The sequence below is a fragment of the Nannobrachium achirus genome (genome assembly GCF_963921795.1).
Source record: "Nannobrachium achirus genome assembly, chromosome: 1".
Classification (NCBI taxonomy): domain Eukaryota; kingdom Metazoa; phylum Chordata; class Actinopteri; order Myctophiformes; family Myctophidae; genus Nannobrachium; species Nannobrachium achirus.
In genome coordinates this window covers 37,838,689-37,859,322 of record NC_137810.1, presented here as the reverse complement: position 1 = coordinate 37,859,322, position 20,634 = coordinate 37,838,689, and the positions used below count along the sequence as shown (strand labels likewise).

Here is a 20,634-nt window from a genome sequence, read left to right as displayed (position 1 = left end):
TCGGAGGACTACCCACCTAGAAACACTTTGCCATTTCTTCTTCTGGGGATGGCGCCTCCTGCAGCACCGGTGGATTTCTGTAAGAAACACAAGAGAAACTTTAATGGAGCAGTAGAACACTTCAAAACTAGAAAGGTGCAATTCTGGGTAATTGCAAGTGTGTGAATTCACTGACAGTGAAATCACCATTTATATATTATATAGTTTGATGTCAAGTGAAGCATGACCAAAAGCTTCACTTTTCTGTGCAAAGGTTAACAAAAAGCAGGTTCACAAGGGAAAAAGCACACATTCATACAGTTATAGTTTGACAGTAGACTGTGCACTGACTCTAAAACACCCCATCGATTGATATTGCCTGATTCGACAACTGTTCTAATGGAAAGCAATACAAAAATGCGATCTTGTAGATCTTGTAGTGTAGATCCTAAATTAAGGCTCTGATCGTATAGCAGAGAAGGATGCCTTTAGCTTGTTGAAGTTCACTACCATTTTAATCACTTTCTCCCTGGTGTCACTATTTTGGGCATATTAAACGAACATATTCACAAATATTCCAAAAACATAAATACACACAAATATGTATACTATATAGGCCTTTTCAGAAATATTTCCAAAATAGTGAAAATAGCAGATCTTAAAGTTCACGACCATTCATCATGCGACGCTTTATGAGCTTGTAGATCAGCTATATCCACAAGGTGACAACACTTCATTTCATTCCTAATGATTCACCAAGTAACAGATAGATCCTTGGACCATAAAATATACATTGATATATCCTCCTCAACATAAGAGATTTGATCATTTATTATTGAAAGACAGTACAACTCAAATGTATTTTCCCTTAATCACTGCTACAGTCTCAAATGCATTACAGGCACACATTTAGCAAAACAAAATAAACAACACCCACTGTCCTTAGCCCACCAACGTGGCAAACAAAAACTGCACTAGAATAAACCCATGCCTTGATGGTCAAAGAAAAGGATCATAGGTTCACTTTGCCGGCAAAAGATTCTCAGACCTAGAACTATAGTGTGTTGCCTATTAGGGCATTCATGAATAGTGATAGTTTTAGTTTTAGTAGTTTTAGTTTTAATAGTTTTAGTATTCGCATTATTCGACCTCAAAGTATTCGAATAGTTGAATATTCGACAGGACTGGCCAAACTGTCAAATATTAAGTAAGCAAGAGGCGAACATTGCGAGGCGTTGTGAGCATGTAGATCGGCTATTTTCACAATATTTATCTGTGGAACCGAGTCACATTAAATGTAATACCTACAATTCCAAGTGCTTGTCAGGGTGGGGGTCCCCAGTTCAAATATGTTTATTTTTGGGCTCACTGCCTAAAAAGGTTTGAGAACCCCTGGTATATAGAGCATTAACAACATTCTAACCAAGTTTTATAAACTATATATTTTTTAGAGAGAGAGAGAGAGAGAGAGAGAGAGAGAGAGAGAAAAAAAAGCGAATATTCGACTTCTGGTAACAACGTCGAATAGTGACTTTGATATTCAAATATTCGAATAGTTGGTGAATGCCCTATTGCCTATATGCTGTAGCAACCACACTAATAATGTTAAGAAATAATGATACAGTATGAAGTGCCATCAGTACAGTATTAGAGAGTCCTGATGCTGGTCATTTGAAATAGATGCTACATGTTCTGCTCACCGGGTCAGGTTGCAAGGCAAGGGGAAACCCCATCCTACCACAGCATGGGCAAAAGAGACAAGAGGAGCAGCTAAGACTAATCACAGGAGGGCAAGCAGTTCAGTGGTCCAGATGGATGCTGTGTATGGTTAGCATCATGACTACACACATTCCCAAAACACTGGTTAAATCAATTCAGGGGTGTTTTTTACGTTTAGTGTGTGATTTCTTTCCTTCCTTATAGTGCTCCTACATCTGGCTCTGTCTGTATGTACTGTAGCCTATGTATGTCCGTCCCGCCCCGTCCCGCATTGGCCAAGCTTTGCCGGACGCTCACTTCACACTGGGTGTGATTTTTGAGCTGTGCAAACCGCTCAATCATTCGGCATTGTCAGTTTCAGAACGTGTTTAGCCAATAAATTAGCACTGTTCACAGCCCTTGATTGGTCCGTGCTATGTTGACATCATGGACAGTACGGCTTTTGATAGGCTGTTCCAGACATTCAGGATATTTTTTAACCTCAAACCAGGCTTTAACCTGAGACAGTAACCACACTTGCACAGATTGTGGTTATTGTCACAGGTTTCAGGTGGTACACAGCTCACACAAGCTTAAAATACAAGCAAAGGGTTAAGTTCTATGAACTCGTAATTCAATCATTCTGCAACATTTAGGGGTTTCAACCTTCAGGGTGATTGTCATATGGTCATATCTCTGGAATTGTATAATCCTCTTTGGATCTGCAACTACTGTTGAATTCTGTACAATCGGTCTCCCTTGCATCTTGCCGGCCTGAAACAGCAACCACATTTGCACAGATTTGTTTGGCTAACAACCTGGCTAACTTCTGGCTAAACTGTTAGCATTTAATCAGATTATAATCCATCTCCTTGGGGCTATCTCCTCTATCAAAGCTTGACAAGAGTGTGGGCAAAGTCTGTCCAAGATCACAAGCTCGACTTTGCCTGAACCTCAATCCGGTGCCGGCTGAACAACACCAAGTACCTGAGACAGCAACGACACTTGCACAGATTGTGGTCACTGTCTCATGTCCAAGACGGCACCCAGCCACCCCCGATTCAAAACCCAGGGCCATGTCTAACCAACCCCATATCCTGGACACATGTAGCTCCTTCTCACGTCTTTGTTCGATAATTAAACATCATACACAACAAAAATAATATTGCCACTGATTTGCGCAGGCGCCCTTGCAGGAATTAGTTTGCACCGCTCACTTCGCACTGGTGTGATTTTTCATAAATGAATATTGTCTGGTCATCTTTTAACCATTTAAGCCCCTTTATAGTTTGTTTGTTATTGTTTGCTCATACTTGCAAAATTGGCAACAATAGCTGATCTACAAGCCCTCATCAGCTTGTAGATGCTTGCAGAAGCTTAAGGGAGGACCGGTCAGCGGGCCGGCTGAGGGACCACATTCATTCATTCGGGCCGCATACTGCATAAGCATCAGGGCCATGCACAGAGCACTGAGAGGGCAGGTGCTCAAACCCCAGAAAAGGGCACATGTATGCGAGTGTGCCGATAAGCAATACCTTGTTACAATGTAAAAATGTAAACATTTCTCTTTGTAGCCTATTGGCCATTATTCCAAGCCAATAGAGCATCGCAGCGGAAGTGGTTTACTGGTGCCACTTAAAGATCGTCATTCATTTTCCCCATAGACTTTTACAAAAATATTTATAACAATTATGTTAAGCCTAGAACCAAGCCATCCAGGATGGCAGTGAATCATGACCATACAACCTTTGTTTCTATGAAAAGAACATTTTGAAAATCGCTAAACAAAGGGTAGTTATTAAATGTAGTATATCAAATAATTTAATATTAAAATATATTTTCACATAGGATCAAAGGTTTTATGGTCATGATTCACTGCCATCCTGGATGGCTTGGTTCTAAGCTTAACATAATTGTTATACATATCTTTGTAAAAGTCTATGGGGAAAATGAATGACGATTTTTAAGTGGCACCAGTAAACCACTTCCGCTGCGATGCTCTATACGCTACAAAGGGAAATGTTTGTAGTTGCAAGGTTAACGAGGTGGGAGGGCACTTGACATCTTTGCATCAGGTCTATTTGTTTATTTGTTAGGATCCCCATTAGCTGTGCCCTAAAAAAAATTAGTCAACAAACATTTTATATTAAGATTTATAAGATTTTCAAAACATGTGTGAGGTGGCCGCCCTGGTGGCTTCAAGAGATATTGCACTGCATAATGGGGAGGGAGGTGAAAAGTCAAACTAAAACTGACTGATGGCAGCCAGTTCATTTCAATTATAATTAGGCTATATAAATAATAATTATGATAATGAAATTATAATTATTTGACAAATGTTCATCTTGATAAGATAAGCCAGGGATGTTGGGCAGGCCATTAAAAAAAAAGAAGGAAAAGGTTTTTCAAACTTGAAAGAATTTGCATATAATGACATGCCAAAAATAGGGACGTCAGGCTGGAAGTGGTTAGAGACTGTCTGTGGGGTTTATGAATATTTTAACCAATGAAAAGTATTAAAAAGTAATTAAATAATAACTACATCGGACAGAGGTCCTTCTTTCCATTTCCTGAAAAGCAACCGTTTAGAGTTTTAGACATACAAGGTTTCTGCCCGACAGCAACGATATGTGTGTTGCCTTCTGCCAGCCGTCTCCTCTTTCAATTTTACAGTCTATGCTCTCAACGCATTCTGACTTTGCTGTTGCTCAACACTACTGTTGTCCAGTGGGGCAGCAATGAAATCCTAATCGCTTGCTAAACAGTCTCAAGTCCGCCATCAAAAGCTGACTTATCAATAGACCATTGACACATGAATGAATTAAATAGAAGTGAAGCACTTTGCGACTCCACCATGGAACCTGCCAAATCAGTGCCTGGAGAATAAACAACCCAATGCCACTGACTGCTTCGCTTCCGATCCAATCAGCTTCAAGTGGCTGCCCATCAATTGAGCAACAGGCTGGGAAGCGGGTGGACATGGCGGACAGACAGACCAACAGAGGGAATGCTGACACACTCTGGTCTAAACGCACACATGGGAAAAAACATGAGAGACACAGGAGCCAGCAGAATGTGACCAGCTGTGATCGAGGCATGAAAATAGAAGCACTTTACAGAGGGAAGTTTATGTGGGGGGACCAATTAGGACCAATGAGGAAGCAGCTATGGCCGTCTTTGTTTTTCACCGATAACTTGAGGTGTTTTCTGGTTTACGGATTTGTTGTCCTTAGTGTGGTGTAATTTATTTACAAACAAATAAAATATAGTTTTGTTAGACAAGTAAAGGGCAAGTATTGTTATAGTCAGCATTTAATCAGATTATAATCCATCTCCTTGGGGTAACATGTCATTAGGTCGAACACCCTTTGGATCGACCACCAAAACCTAACCTTAACCCTAACCCTAACCTCAGTAAAACAATGCCTAAACCCAACCCTAACCCTAACCTCAGTAACCGTGACGCGGGTGATTATCTAACCTGCCGACACTCGTGGGTGATTATCTAACCTGCCGACGCTATGTTCGACCCAACAGGAGTTGGACCTATGGGGCAGTCCCCCTCCTTAGAGCTATCTCCTCTATCGAAGCTATCGGGGCTCTCCTCTATCAAAGTGATTATGTGTTGCTAAACACTTAAAGGGCCTCTTTCTGTGAGCCAAATGAATGAGGATTGGATGAGGATTACCCTGTCACTTTGACACTTATTTATATGAACTAAAGGCATTTACTAACATCACAAAAGCATCAGATTTTATACTCACTATTACTTTTTCATATCATACATTGTAATAATAAATACTACCGCAGACTCTGTTTTCGCCTCTCTTTGTTCGTGTGCCTGTTTGTTTGTTTGTCTGTCTGTGTGTAAGCATCTAATCTGTCTGTGTGTAAACATCTAATCTCGGGCACCGATCAGCGTGACAAAAATCACACCTAGTGTGAAGTAAGCAGTGCTATAGGCCAAATGTAGGCCACGCTTCAGCTGTTTGTGACAAGATGTAGGTCATATCTATAGGCCCGATGTATTCATGAGTTAATTTTGCGTCCTGCTAAATTTGGCTAATTTGGGATGAGGCGGGACATACGTGATGTGAAAACAAACTTTGAGACATTTGTCAGAATTTAGGCCAGATGTAGGTCACTCTTCAGAGCCCAGACAGAGCCCGGAAATGTTTTACACGTAGTGTGAAGTGAGGGGTGGTATTTATGGGTTAATTTCATCAAGCGTCCCACTAGCCAATCACAATGCGTCCTGCAAAGCTTATCCAATGGGACCATGGCGTAAAACAAACTTTGTTTTAACACGTTTTTCCCCCACAGTTTTCGACCGGACAGCTATAGCTCCTGTTCCAGGAGCACCGCTCAAAAATAACTACCGTATGAATCCACAAATCCCCATACATGTACCCTGATCGATATGACGTCATAGTACTGACATCAGACTGATACAACGGGTGCTCTGACAACGAGTGGGGCTTTCATTTCTAAATTGCGTCGTTCCCGAGCAGTTCTAGTTTTCTAAAATTATGTTTAAAATGGAGGCTTATTAATTAGTTTAAATGTATTTTAAAGCAGGGGTCGAGCGTAGATAGTGGTTGAAACAATGCACTGTAAAGGCTGGAAGGAAGCAAACCAGACAGTGTACAGAGAGCAATTTATCATAGATAAAACATTTGGGCCAATTATCTGCAATACCTATTCCCTCCTGATTGGCTACGATTGCCTTCTAAAGTTTGTGTATGCAACCTGACGGTCGCTTATCTACCGATTAGGGAGTCTTACCGGTACTACAACCTATAAATTATTCTTTCATTTATTTATTTTTTACTTTTTTGAAATGTTTGCTGCCGAAATAGGAATCGATTATTCATTGATTAATCAATTAAAAATGATCAATATTTGTTTTAATCGACTAGTTTGATTAACTGTTGCACCCCTAGTTTCATCCAGGGTTGCCATAGAAATCTCCATTGGGTAGCAGAGCAGGGAGCATGGGACACCAAGCACCTTTCAGAGGATGTCTCTTGGTGCCCGACTAGTAGTGGGTGGGTTGATCACAGAGCCAGTGGCCTGAAAGAGCACCCTGGAGTTGTGACTGGAGAGGCAAAGATATCATGTTACCTCAAATTCAATGCAGTTCGCACACATGCACGGACGTGCGTGTGCGCACGCGCGCACACACACACACACACACACACACACACACACACACACACACACACACACACACACACACACACACACACACACACACACACACACACACACAAACCTTACTTGTTTGACATGTCGTTTGAGGTGCATGTACACACTCTGTCCTGTTTTGCGGTAATGTCTCTCCACATGTTCCCTTCCAAAGCCCAAGAATGTGTTCAAGCACACATACAGGCCTCCCTCAGACTCCTGCAGGAAATAAACAAACACGATTTAATGTCTTGAACCTGAGTTTACAAAAGTAAACATGACACAGGAATACCCTTTAACAAACATTTACTAAGCTTATTACAACTGGTCGATATATGTATCTTTCTCAATATCATGATGAGACATCATGGGGGGTTTAATGTCAATATGATATAGAGTAGCTTAAATATAATTACCTGATGGTAAGAGCTACATTACAATTACCGTAAGTGATGAACTTTTTGGAACTTAACAGACAATTATTAGAGGAATAGACAATTATTAGAGGAAAATAATCAACAATTGCTTCTACCTGTTCAGTCATTATTATATCTATTACAAATATTTTCTGAAAACACCCAATACTCATCCCAGAAATGATGTCACATAATATCATGGAATTTCGCCATTTTAGGGGCACGGCCACTTGGCCTAGTGTTGTCCATTTTTTGAGGGCACAAATGCCATAAAATAAAACAAGATTTTAGTCCATTGAAAGTATTCATTGAATTGAAGGGTTAAGGATGATTTTAAATGTAATATGTACTGTAGATTATCTGCAGTGAAATAAATAAATGATGGTATTTACCAGTATGCACCAATCAAAGTCACTGGATTGGTTTAAAAATGGGGACTCATAGGAGTTAAGAATTCAGAATCTCAATAAAAGACACTTGGGTGTACATGACAAGAAAGAGACACTGGTGTCTACATATTGACAAGAAAGAGACAATGGTGTCTACATTGACAAGAAAGAGACAGAGGAGAGAGTGGTACAGTCAGGAGCAGGAAGGCCACTGGGCCTCAGGGCATGTCATTCTTTTAGGCCAAAGTGAGGGTCATCGACGGCCATGGCCTTCACGGCCTCCCTGAAATTCCTGCCCTGGTCACATTACATTATTGAGGTATTCTTGTTAAAGTGCTATTGGTCAGTTTGGCTTAGTCAACCAAGACTCTGCTAATTGATTGAAGTTTTTTTATGCTTTTTTCCCACGTTTAATTAATTATTTCTTGAAAAATGATGAGCACCTACCTTGTAAACTCTAGATACAACATTTTAATTATACCAGTCTATGGAACAATAGCCAGTAGCCATTGTAAAAATCTATCATTACAATGTTTGATTTTCAACCTCAACAACCTGAAAAGGCAGGTCTCCGGAAGATTGTATCGATAAACAATTTTACACATTTGCCAATTAAATCTAAGCTACGACTAAAAAATGAGTCGACAAATTCCCATGACTATGGAAGATAGCCCTACAGAAACATTGTGATATTTGATTTTGCCACCCGGCCCTGCATGTTAGGGAATGACCAGTCTCTCAAGAACTGAGCTCCAGTTACAACTGAGCTCCAGTTAAAAGTGAAAAGGACCTTTTCTTTGACGATGGCTAGCCAGATTGGGGACAGACTGATTCAGCTTTGTTTGGGAGGGACAAATGGATGCTTGAAGCTGTGATTACTAAAACTAAGACTAAATATATTGACAATTTCGTCAACAAAATAAAAACTAGACTAAAACGTTAGGGAGGGACTAGTGGAGAAGAGAGTTTGGTTGCTCTCAGGTGTTGTGTGCTGAAAATAGCAGATCTACAAGCTCACAACGTGTCGCAGCGCGACGCCGACGCGTTGTGAGCTTGTAGATCGGCTATTTTCAGCACGCAACCAAGTGTAAAATCAGCTATTACAATGTCATCAAGGCCTGCCAAAATACTATAGTTTTAGTAGATTAAATAGATTAAATCAATTGTAGATTTAGTCGCCTAAAAACTTATGATATTTAGTCGACTAAAATTAGACTAAAACTAAAACTTTTCAGGTGACTAAATTATGACTAAAACTAAAAGACATTTTATTCAAAAGACTATGACTAAAACGAAATCAATATTTGCTGTCAAAAACAACACTGAGGCTGAGAATCTGAGGCTGAGTAGCAAGTATGGCACAACAGAAATGATTTTGAAGGAACACTCCATTGTATTATTCCGGAACGGTTAAAAAGATATTTGTCTCAAACTAGGGGGTCTACAATGATGATCTGGGGTAAGTCCAAAGGTATTTACTTATATGGCTTTGTGTCTTATGTTTCTTTGAACATAAACACATATTACATGTTATCATATGCCCAGAATGTGCAGCATGAGCAGCAATTGCCTGTACTTGAGATTCACTGTATCAACCACTAGACTGCATCCTGGCAGTTTGACAAGATAAAAAGACTGCAATTAGACAAGATTCCACTTAAAAAAGCCAATAAGTTCACTCATTCTTTTGGCACAAAATCACAAGTTGCATCTTCTTGTATCTAGTAGTGAACATGATTAGTCAGTAATTTCAAATAATGACATCATATCCTCAACTTAGTTTGCGGGAAATGTGCCGATGCAGGCAAAGAACCCATTTATTTTGTGATTGTGGACAAGAGGTTTTGCTCCAGTTTACAACCTGAAAACTGGTTAGTGGTAAACATTTTTCCTAATATAAGCCTGCAGGTGTCGTATTTGGCCTATTCAGATCACCTCACAAGGACTGTTGTTACAGGATACCAGTGTTTACACTGTTGTAACACTTATGAGACTTCAAAAAACACAGCCTGCAACAACAACAAACAGACACAAATGATGCTTCAGGTTCAACGTTTTCAGGCCAAGGACCCCTTAGCTGAGAGAGAGATGAAGCAGGGAGCCCCACAACAGATACCATATAGTTTCATCGTTTGACAGCACAATCATCAGTGTATTTTGGATTCATGTCAATTTGTGTTTTCAGATATTTAACCACTTGGACCGTCAATACCTCTCTACACCAAAGCTCTTTGCCGAAAATAGCCGATCTACAAGCTGCGAGGTGTTGTGAGCTTGTAGTTCTGCTATTTTTTGGCTAAAGTTCTCTGAATAAAAGGACACTAGAGTTCAAGTGGTTAATATAAAAAAAGAAGAAAACATGTTTCTATTGCTCAAAAATTTGGAGGACCCCCTGTAGTAACTCTGCTAGGGGTCCCGAACCCCCTGTTGAAGACCCCTGAGCTAGGCTGCTCATAAAGAGGGATGAATTTGTCAAGCCCCAAAGTTATTAAATCACTTTTCTGACAGAACATACCCAACTTATATCTGCAATATGGGTATATAGGCCATATACAACTGTGAAACTTTCAAGTGGCTCAGGGTGACATACGAGCTTCAACAGCACTGGGATAAAAATAAACCAGTCCTCAGAGCGACATGATGAACTCCAGGCAGCTGAGTCACCTTTAAAATTGGTTTCAGTTGTGAAATTGTCATAATGTAAACTGTTTTCCAGTGCACTAAGCTGCTTTAGCCAACGATTTAAAAGAAATATCCACTAAATGTAAAGCTAGAACAGTGACTGTCTTGTTTCTAGTGATTACCCTACGATAAGAACACCTTTTCCATATCAAACAATTCAGTCGTTTTTTATAAGAGAAGGCCTACAAATTCAAAGCTGCCTGTCAATAACGGTCCAATCGATCTATTATGTCTGTGTCTGGAAAGCCCACATACGTAAAAAACAAAAAAAAAATATATATTATTGTTATATTATTATTAGCTATAATTTCACAGATAACAGAATAAAAGCCATGTGTGGATTTCTCAGAAACAACCAGTCAGCATTTCAGGTAGGGATCGAAGGAGGTTATAAACACATCAACCAGAATGGACAAGATAGGAGTGTGAGCCCTCAGCCCACGCAGGTGGTGTTATTATTATGGTGTTAATTAACTGAATGGAGGCCTCTCCACAAAGGAAACCCCATCATACTGCCTCTCTGGGATGTAAACAACTATTTAATTATTTATTTCCAGCAGACCCGCGCTCAGGTTGAAGAAAACACACGCACGCACGCCACACTGACACACATAGAGCTTCACGTGTTACTGTTAGTGCACGCAGGAGTCACACTGGTGGGATGAGTAGACACATTATTATTCCCCAACAACCATAATTATCGGACGAGGAGGGGGGGAATGAGGAGGGCACTTACGGGAGAATCGAAGGAAAAGGCACATTCGCTCTTGAAAACCCTGTCTCCCGTCCTGGGGACTCTGATGGTGGGCATGTAGGGGACCAGCAGCTCTCCTAGGTCTGCAGCCATCTTCACATTCCTGCTCCTCGCACCACAATGCTCCGGGAGTCACCAGAGCAGCGGGGCAGTCAGGGCAGAGGATGCTATTTTTAAAGCACTCTGTCCCGACATTCCTCCAGCGACGGCCCGGGGGATGTGACGCTGAAAAAACAAATATTGCATGGGGGGGTACTCGCAACCCCGGGTTACCCCGTAGTAGCAAAAAATTAATAAAATAAAGTGTGATTTCTGTTTTTAAGAATACCTTCGTCTTGCATGCGAAAACGGTGCTTACTCTTTGATGCGCATTGTGTAATTTTACTAGATGCATGCGTGGGGCCCCTCCCACCACGCACCCAGGATGATTCATAAAGCCACCCACACAATCATTACACCTCCCACAACATGAGTGGAAAAAAAAGAGCTTCATGTTAGCTTCAGCTATCAATACTGCTAATTGAACATTTGAAATTATACATTTTATATGAAAAAATACAAATACTGTATTACATTATAATGTATATAGTAATATGTAAATGAACAGAATATCTACATTGTAGAATTGTTTCCACTGCTGGGTGACCAGTTCTTTGTCTTCATAATTGTAGTGGTTGGGACATGATTGGCACATCAATATACTTTTCCTTGCCCAATGCCCAGTATCAAAATCTGTTTTTGCCAACAAATGTGTTCATAGACGACTCGACTCTGCTCAAGTCTGCCCTATTGTGGACGTTCCTATTCATTACAACAATTATTTCCCCCTTTCTCCCACCCACCAGAGGATCTCCCACCAGGAGGATGTACTGTAGCACCTGTGGAGTAACACTACTCCTCGTCCTTCAACACCCCCCAATGATGGGTGCAGTGAAAAAAATCATCCCTCCATCTGGCTTCCGTCCCACAAACACAGCCAATTGTGTTCATGGAAGCCGGCACCATAGAGGATTCAAAGTCAAACCATAGACATAAAAGGGTAGACGCCTCCTCCGGGCTCTGGGGCAAGCGTGGACGGGTCTTTTCATAACCCAGAGTGCGTTCGGGATATAGGTACTGAGCACAATGTATGCCCTCTGGTTGTTCGTTTATTCGAACCGTAGATTCTGACAAGTCCCGGAAAAGGGGGCGATGGGCCAGAAGTCACTTTGAGTGGCAGCGTGCCTTCCCTGGGATGGCAGCCGCGATACAGGTCGCTCCAATGAACTGCAGCGGCGAATGAGGTATCTAGGTTTTTACATCTATGATTCAAACCCCTTGACTCCACGGTGGTGGACAGGAAATTTAACCCAGCGCCACCTGCAAATCCCATTACAATAACCTTTCAACCAATTAGTAAAAATCCAGCGAGACACAATATCAAGATACATATACTTTATTTATGCAATATCGAAATAATTTACAGCAGTGAGATTCCTCACAATGACGTATTGACAGTAGGGTGGTTTTGTTTAATTGTCTGGTGTTGATTTGTGACTGTTGTCAATCATATTCTTGTCCAGGGTCTCCACATGGAACCACGGCCCATCTCCCTTGGTCCTCATGTGTCGACGTACCTCAAGTTGTTGCAATCTGTTGATTACACAAACACACATGCTTAAACTTAGCATCTGTCTAAAATGCCACCTGCAGCAGTGTAAATACGTTTAAATCTGTGAAAAAAATTATAATGACAATTGGTTTTTAATTGATTAAACCTTTTTAAAGTCTTTTTAAATAAAAACAAGGAACTAAGCATAGGAAAACAAGAAAAAAAGGGTGTCATTTACTCGCGACCTATAACTATTTGATCCGCGACCCAGACATAGGTCCCAACCCACCGTTTGGGAAACCGTGATCTATAGTATATATGTCACGGTTTGTTAGAGAAACAGTACGGTCGAGAAACGGAGCACTCGCCGTGCAGCACGGGGCGGAACAAGCGGTCGCCCACAACAACGTCCTCCAGGCGGAGCCGCTCGATTGTCCACGACATTGCAAGCGGCGCGAAGGCCAGCGGACCTTGGTCCTGCTCTTCGCCCCCGAGCGCCGGCCGCGCGAGTTACGAAGCCGTGGTGAATGCAATCGTTATATTTATGCCCAGGCCGTAAGGCCTGGGCAAGCCCACGATAAACGCTCATAGTAAGCTAATGGCTAAGCTAATGGCTAAACACCGCCCAGCTAGGCTAGTAAATAAAGAAAGAGAGTCGCAAACGAGTGACGTCAGCGCCTGCACTAGTGAATGGCTGTCTATGGGCTGTCGTCGCCATCTGGTGGTGATTAGTGTGTGGTGAACGACAAAACAAGCGCTCTTACTCTTACCGTCCTGAGTTACCCAAACATACTGTAACATATACATCCTTGGACTGGACAAACAGTATATGCTGTCTAAATAACATGGCGTCTAAGGATGCGGATAGGGCGTTTTCTTTTATTTGTTTTGATGTTTGAAAATAATTTTTAAGCAGATTTGTTTTTATAAAGATGTGAATCAGCCATGTAATTATTTTTGAAATTTTCAAATCAGATTACTTCTAATCAGAATACCTAGATATTATCACCCTCTCCCTTTCCCTATAAAGAATGTGGTGGTAATAATACTTACCGCATCTCTCCCTTCTCCTGCTCAATGTGGATAGCTGCCATCATCTTCTCATAGTCTTTGACAGGGGTATCGTAAATGTTTCGTGAAATCCATCTGGTGATAGGGTGCTACAATCATAGGGGAAAGCAGACAAAAAGTAAAATGTTAAATAACAGCAAACTACTATCGAAGTAGTATGAAGTAGTGACTACTATCACTACTTAAAAAGAGTTTTTCACTCACAGAGCACAGAGGCAAGAGACAATAAGGTAGCTAGCTATACAACACAAGGTTCAACATAATTTTAAAATGATATACTGTAGCAAGCAGCCTCCATAAAATACATTCAGTGGAATTATTTCTAAGTTTGCATTCAAACTTTTTTCTTTTTTACCAACGCGGACCTGCACGAAGTGAGGCCATAGAAGTGACTAGAAAAAAGAAATAACTTCAGGTTTGAACGCACCATTACAATATTATAACTGTGTAACTGTAAAGTGTGTAAAATATGGTTTTAGAGAATGCACTTCGCTATGAAGGGAATGTTCACAGCATTTAAGTATAGTGTCAAATGCCACTTAACCATTTATATGTCATCATATCTGACCTACAATCTCACAATGCATTGTTTGTGACACAATACGGTGAGATTGCAAATCTGCAATTTTAACAATTTTTGAAAATGTTTAAAAACTTTTGCCTATGACATGCCACCACGTTAAAAGTCGTTAAAGTCTTGGCCATACTTCAGAGAGGTGAAACATAATTTATGAATGAAACCATACCTTATAGTACTCCCAATGTTCTGGTTCATAGCCTTCTGGGATTTCAGCCATTTCTGCCTCACCTTAAAAAAAAAACACAGTTGCACTCCAAATTTCAGTAAAATCAACACACACGTGTCTCTCACACACACACACACACACACACACACACACACACACACACACACACACACACACACACACACACACACACACACACACACACACACACACACACCTAGACATAATAAGGAGATGCTTACCGATGAACATATTCACAAACGTGACAAGGGCTGCCACTGGAATCCCAGTCAAAAGAATGTAATATCTCTGAGAAGAGTAGGGAAGAAAATTCTCTTTTCATTATCTAACATATATCTATAGTACATGAACACTAAGGTACATGTTGCATGATCAACAATAATACAAATTCAACTGTACAACTGTAATTGAGTAATTTGTTCATAATAAAATTAAATGCTATACAGTCTGGCCTTTCCTTAATTTAATCCAGTGGTTTGCAAACATTTTTATTTCAAGGACCCCAAATAGATATGTATTAGGGCACAGGCCCTGAACATATGTTGTGCCAGGGACCCCCATAAGTGAAGATTATGTCAAAATGATTAAAACTTTTCAAAAATGGCAGATGTATTTTTTGAAAAGCCAAAGTACAACATAGGGTTAAAGTGGTTTAACTTATTTCTTTAACTCCCTCTGGGTCCCTGGACCCCTCTTTGAGAACCACTGTTTTAAGCTACAGTACAATGTTTCCATCCAATATAGCCAGACAGTCAGAAGGACGGTACTTAGATGTCAAGCATGCATGGACAAATTCAGTCATTGGTTCATGTTGTTTTGTAAGTTGTAACAACTGAACAGCTCCTCAACTCAACTGCTCACCAATAAGTGGAGAAACCGTCGGTCATAGAAGTCACTGGGTTTGACCACAAACATTTTCTTTCCATGACCCCAGCGGACAGCAACTGCAAAAAAATAAAAAATAATGAATGAATGGATTATACATGCATGCAATTATACTATTAACAATATACATGCAAATTACATTTTATGAAAATCTTTGGAAAGTTTATAAATTAGACACTGACTGGTCTGCAAAAGAGTGGTCCCTGGTGATTATTTCACAAGACTATTTTACATAATAGCTTTTGATTGAATACTTTATTAATGACAGTAGCAAAAAAAAAAAAAAAGAACAGATGTACGTATTCATATAGCCTTATGCCTCATTCACACTACAGATATATAGTTGAACGTTTAGCTTGGTAATTCAATGTAATCTCAATGGAAACCAGCTTTAAAGATACAGGAGACGCTCCAAGCAAAGCTTTGAAAGCTTTAAAGCTGGTTTCCATTGAGATTACATTGAATTACCAAGCTAAACGTTCAACTATATATCTGTAGTGTGAATGAGGCATTAGAATAGACAATCGTAGATTTATTTTATCGATGTTGACATCACGTAGACTGAAAATGACAACATCGATAAGATTTATACAAAGGGATGCTAAAAGTATAACCCAAGAAAGCCTGTCTTGTTTCAATTGGGGTCCTAAAAGCCTACCCTACTTTACATTATCTGACTGACCACTGTATGGACTTTGACCATCTAATTAAATGTAATAAAGCTGTATTCAATGAACACCCACAAATAGAAATGCTACTAACGGATGGAGAATAGGTAGAAATAGCATCATCACACACTGAAGTACTATTCCCACTCAATTGTGGTGTTGACACTTGAAAGCAACAAAGCTATCATTAGCAACAAGCTAACGAGCCAACACAAGGTCATGGAGGCAGATAACCACCACGAAGACAAAACCTCTCACTATGAATGCTGTCCCTGTGTCCATTACCTTTGTCTGTCCGCGGAATGGTCCTGGACAGCAAATTCACCGTGTTGTTTCCATGTTTGAGAGGATTCAGTCTGGCTGCAAAGGCAGCAGCAGACCGGAGAACACTCATGCCCACCATTACTACTGAGAACCGATGCTCCAACAGGACTTCTGATTGGTTAACGTGTGTGTGAAGCTAGGATGTATTATATTTTTTAAGATAAAAAAAAAAAATATATATATATATATATATATATATATATATATTAGTCATGGTCGTTTTTTAAAAATATATATCAGTCAATATCATGCTGAATATGTATGTTTCTAATTTTATGTTGATATTAGCAAACTATCTGTTACACTGAGATCAAGGATCAATTCACTTTACAGTTTGCATATCCGTTGTAGAGCGGATACGGTAGTGGTCTGTATGCGTACACATTTTAATGGTAAGTGTGGGCGGAAAAGAAATGACCGGATACACAGTAGTAGCAGAGTAGTAGGCGTCTAGGCGAGCTCTAGCTGCTCACATATGAACAGTGAACAAGTTGTTTGATTCAGGCAGTTCACTGTACAAAGTTAACAAATATTTTTTACATTAATCAATAGCATACTGAATATTTAGATTTAGCATTCTAACATTTGATTTACATTCTTATAATTATATCACAATTGGACATAATACTTTAGTTTCTTATGGTGAAATGCATTGTGGGACGGACAACACTGACAGTCAGAATCAAAGATGGCGACGACCTCGGCGGGACGCGTTTTGACGCTCTGTAAGCATTTTTCTAACATTATTAGGATCTCCACTGCGACATCAAGTCAACAGTCTGCTCAAAAGTTGGCCACATGCCACTCCTATGTAAACAGGTAACATTCTGTTGCGTCATATGGCACGATAATGAATACAAACAGTAAACCAGTCAGGTAGTGACTTTGTGTCTAGTGCTGCTCATTCATGTTGTCATGGCCCTTGGGTGATGTCCTCTAAACCCAATCTGTCATTCCAAACCCACCAGCCAAAAGTCTTCACTCATCTCCCCTGCTTGGTACAGTCAGTGTAGACCCTTGCACACAACCGTCTGCAGAAGGGGACTGGAGGAGTTCTTCGACTTACCTGAGAACTGGGGAGAGAACACAGTAAAATCAGGTGAGAGGATATCCCAAGCTTCATGTCTATTCGGATACTGCAGGACAAAAAGCTTTTAATGAATGAAATTATAATAGTTTGCTCTGGTTTATTAAAATGGTTGTAGGTGCACCGTGGGATGCCAAGCAACTGAGGACAAAAAGCAATGAAGACTTGCATAAACTGTGGTAGGTGCTGTGAATTACACTGCTAATACTGTATGAGTACATTATCGAACTATGTTGATTGTAGGCCAATGTGTAACTTGCATTTTAATTCAGGTATGTACTCATGAAAGAGAAAAACATGCTCCTCACCATTGAGCAGGAGTCAAAACGGCAGAGAATTGCAATGCCCAGTCCAGAACGACTAAAGAAGGTTGGTGAAACTTTGATTCATCCTCAACAGCTTTATTTTGGAGATTGTGAATTACGCTAAAGGGGGTAATTTTTTGTCCTTTTCCATAGATTGAGCGGTCAATGGCTAGGCTGGAGTCAGTGGTGATGGAAAGAGAGACGGCTCTCCGTTTATTACAGACGGGTCAAGAGAAAGCCCAGCCAGGAGGGTGGAGGAGAGATGTATTTGGATATGTCAACTGGTGAGTTGTCTGTCAGTTGCACATCACATACAAGATAAGATATGCAGGACTCGACTGTAGGGGTGCGACAGTTAATTAAACACATTTATTTAATCAATTATTAAAAAGAAATGGGTTAGGGTTAGGTTTAATTTAATAAAATAATCAATTAATAATCTATCCCTATTTTGGGCATGTGGGCAATATATAGGCAATTGTAAATATTTCAGCAATAGCCAATGCATTGCAATGCAACACATGAGGGGAAACAGAACATTCCTGGAGCTTAAATTATCATTTTAGCGCCATTCCCTCCAGGCATGATAAGTTGATAACTATATCGTTCACCATTGTATATATTTATGTTTTTAATAGTCGGTGTGACTTTTTCACAGCACTGTATTTGACTACAGCTTTGCATTCATGCCTGAACTCCCAGACCCTATAGGCTTTCACTGGGTCATACAATTCTCCTTAATCTATACATTTTTGCGAGTTTTAGATTCCAAAGTACTATCATCAGCCAAATGTGGGGTGTTTACATGATTGTGTTTAAATTCATTCACATTTAGTTTGAGCTTATATCATCATTTCCATGATTTAACCTTAAAGACGGACTGCAATGGAAGTTCTCCACTTCCTTATGGTGACGCAGTTCCTAGTGAAACGGTCCAGGAAGGCAGGACATAGCGCTGGGAGGAATGTGATTCGACGGTCAAAAAGTAGGCGGATCATAACTCATTAAAGACATTAATATGTAAAGACGGGGAGGCTGACGAGCGACGCTCAGTGTCACAGTGTCGCTCCCTTCGGCTCTGGGGCATGTGCATCGGGGGACCAAGGGAATCGCTTCCACATGCGTCACACAAAGGGAAGTTTCTAGACCAATCAGAGGCAGGTGGGGGCGGGTCTTTACGTACGCAGCCTGTAAGAACAGCTGAGCCGCGCAACATCGGAACTGGCTCTGTTGAATTGAATTGTAGTCCTTGGATAAGCCCCGGTAAAGTCGCACTGTGATTTGCCAGTAGTCACTTGACTGGCAGCGTTCCGGACTACAACTGTTGCACATCGCTCCAATGAACTTCAGATGAGAACAAGGCATCTAGCTTTTTATATCTGTGGTCGCTCCCATAGACTGACAAGGCGGCGGCTACGGAAACAAATTTGTGTTCATAGGAGATGAGATGTCGGCCGCGGCTTGTCATTTGCTGAACCAGAGGTAAGCCAGTGCAACACACTGGCTCGGCTGTGCGGCGAGGACGAACGGGGAGGCGGGGGAAGGGGGTAGCCACGTGAACCAGCGGCTCGTGGGGAGAAGTTGATTGACACAGACACCTGTCAATCATCCTGACCTCGTGAAATATTAAGTAGAGTTAACGTATGTCATCACGCATGATGTTTTTGTTTAGGGGCTGTAATTGTCTTGTTATTATAATACTCAAACACAGGATTCTTTCACCTTTTTTGCCATCTACTGTTAAGTATGGCCATATTATCACTACAGATATGCTCTAAAAGTGTGAAAAACTTACTTCTGATTTCACTATGTCTTTAACCACTTTCAACCTGGTATTTATTTAGGCATGTCAGTATAGATGAATATTTCATTATTGTAATTTACCAAAATTTCCAATGACCTGTGCATCCAAAAGCAGATGTTGCAATGATTATTCATTTAAGTTATTTCCTTTTTCCATAGGTACAAATTCAGAGCGCATGCAATTCCTTGGTACATGAACAGGAGATACAAGAAGAGGGTCTTCTTCACGCCGCAATTCGTTGAGCCACACATTAAGTAAGATGTTACACTCATCATTTGTGTTAAGTTTTTACATACTAAGAGGACTTGGGGTCCGCTCATTGTTCCGCCGGTCCGTTGTTCCGAGGCGAGTAGCATCGGCAGGTTAGTTACTCGTCACGGATTAGGGTTAGTGTCGGCATACCGGCCCGTCGGCATATTGATGCGGACCCAGAGGACTTGACCTGTGATGTTGGGCACATTTCTTTTCCTCAGAAGGAAGTTAAAAACATGGTCCTCATTTGTCCAGGGGTCTGAAAACTCCTTAAGTCTGAGAACTTTTACGTTTGTTTGAAAAGATCAAATATACATTTTCACAACATGTTGCACCGCAACTATCATCTATTTTTGTTAAGCAACATCTGTGCGTAAAGTAGGCTTGTCATAATGCATCACTTTGTTTTGCAGGCTCCGTATAGAAAAAAGTCTTCGGGCGAGGGCCAGGAAGATCAACCACGAAAGGAAAAAAATGGCTGTACTCAAGAACAAGTTTCCTCTCATGAAGGTTTCTTCATGAGCCATATAAATAATCTTATTCCCATCCTCGTCTTAATTCACCAGTTTCATTGGTTCAAGTGAGTTTTCTTTTCTTTTTTTTTTTTATAATAAATCACAGCTTTGCAGTTTGCAACACAAAAGCAGTACTGGTATTTTTTCCTGTATATACATTTTTTAAGATGGCCTTAAGGTAACTGTGGTTGGTTATCTTACTCAATCACCATTCAAGGAGTAACAAAAAGATTAGTACAAAGTCAATTGTTTCCACTGGA

The 20,634-nt window shown here is 40.5% G+C and overlaps 3 protein-coding genes across 4 annotated transcripts in view; 1 reads left to right on the top strand and 2 right to left on the bottom strand.

The window, feature by feature from the left end:
* The window catches only part of usp13 (ubiquitin specific peptidase 13), a gene marked incomplete at its 5' end in the record, with an annotated part of 43,886 nt that extends 32,688 nt beyond the window's left edge, over positions 1–11,198 (bottom strand). For both annotated transcript variants that reach the window (XM_080725876.1, XM_080725877.1), the window contains 3 exons: positions 17–77; positions 6,958–7,083; positions 11,088–11,198. In XM_080725876.1, coding sequence (XP_080582002.1) covers positions 17–77; positions 6,958–7,083; positions 11,088–11,198 — 298 coding nt within the window. The remainder of the gene's footprint in view (positions 1–16; positions 78–6,957; positions 7,084–11,087) is intronic.
* Positions 11,199–12,530: 1,332 nt separating this feature from the next.
* Positions 12,531–16,506, bottom strand: LOC308282843 (NADH dehydrogenase [ubiquinone] 1 beta subcomplex subunit 5, mitochondrial-like). Its single transcript, XM_080723229.1, has 6 exons — positions 16,373–16,506; positions 15,396–15,478; positions 14,756–14,822; positions 14,514–14,575; positions 13,750–13,856; positions 12,531–12,737 (listed from the first exon to the last, which is right to left on the bottom strand). Exons 1-6 carry the CDS (start codon positions 16,488–16,490, stop codon positions 12,617–12,619), a joined length of 558 nt encoding a protein of 185 aa, XP_080579355.1. The 5' UTR covers positions 16,491–16,506; the 3' UTR covers positions 12,531–12,616.
* Positions 16,507–17,099: 593 nt separating this feature from the next.
* mrpl47 (mitochondrial ribosomal protein L47) lies at positions 17,100–20,500 on the top strand (the record flags this gene model as incomplete). Its single annotated transcript, XM_080724467.1, has 7 exons — positions 17,100–17,230; positions 17,380–17,510; positions 17,617–17,677; positions 17,771–17,867; positions 17,957–18,087; positions 19,766–19,861; positions 20,273–20,500. The coding sequence occupies 7 exons, from the start codon at positions 17,100–17,102 to the stop codon at positions 20,379–20,381; spliced, it is 756 nt and encodes a 251-aa protein (XP_080580593.1). The 3' UTR covers positions 20,382–20,500.
* Between the last annotated feature and the right edge of the window lie 134 nt (positions 20,501–20,634).

Bases quoted from the DNA above. Each gene is read 5' to 3' on its own strand.
- LOC308282843 (XM_080723229.1), bottom strand. From the start codon at position 16,490: ATGGTGGGCATGAGTGTTCTCCGGTCTGCTGCTGCCTTTGCAGCCAGA. The intron at 14,823-15,395 runs GTGAGCAGTTGA...TACTCTTCTCAG, and splicing joins GACGGTTTCTCCACTTATTG to AGATATTACATTCTTTTGAC. The intron at 14,576-14,755 runs GTAAGCATCTCC...TTTTTTTTTAAG, and splicing joins GTTTGTGAATATGTTCATCG to GTGAGGCAGAAATGGCTGAA.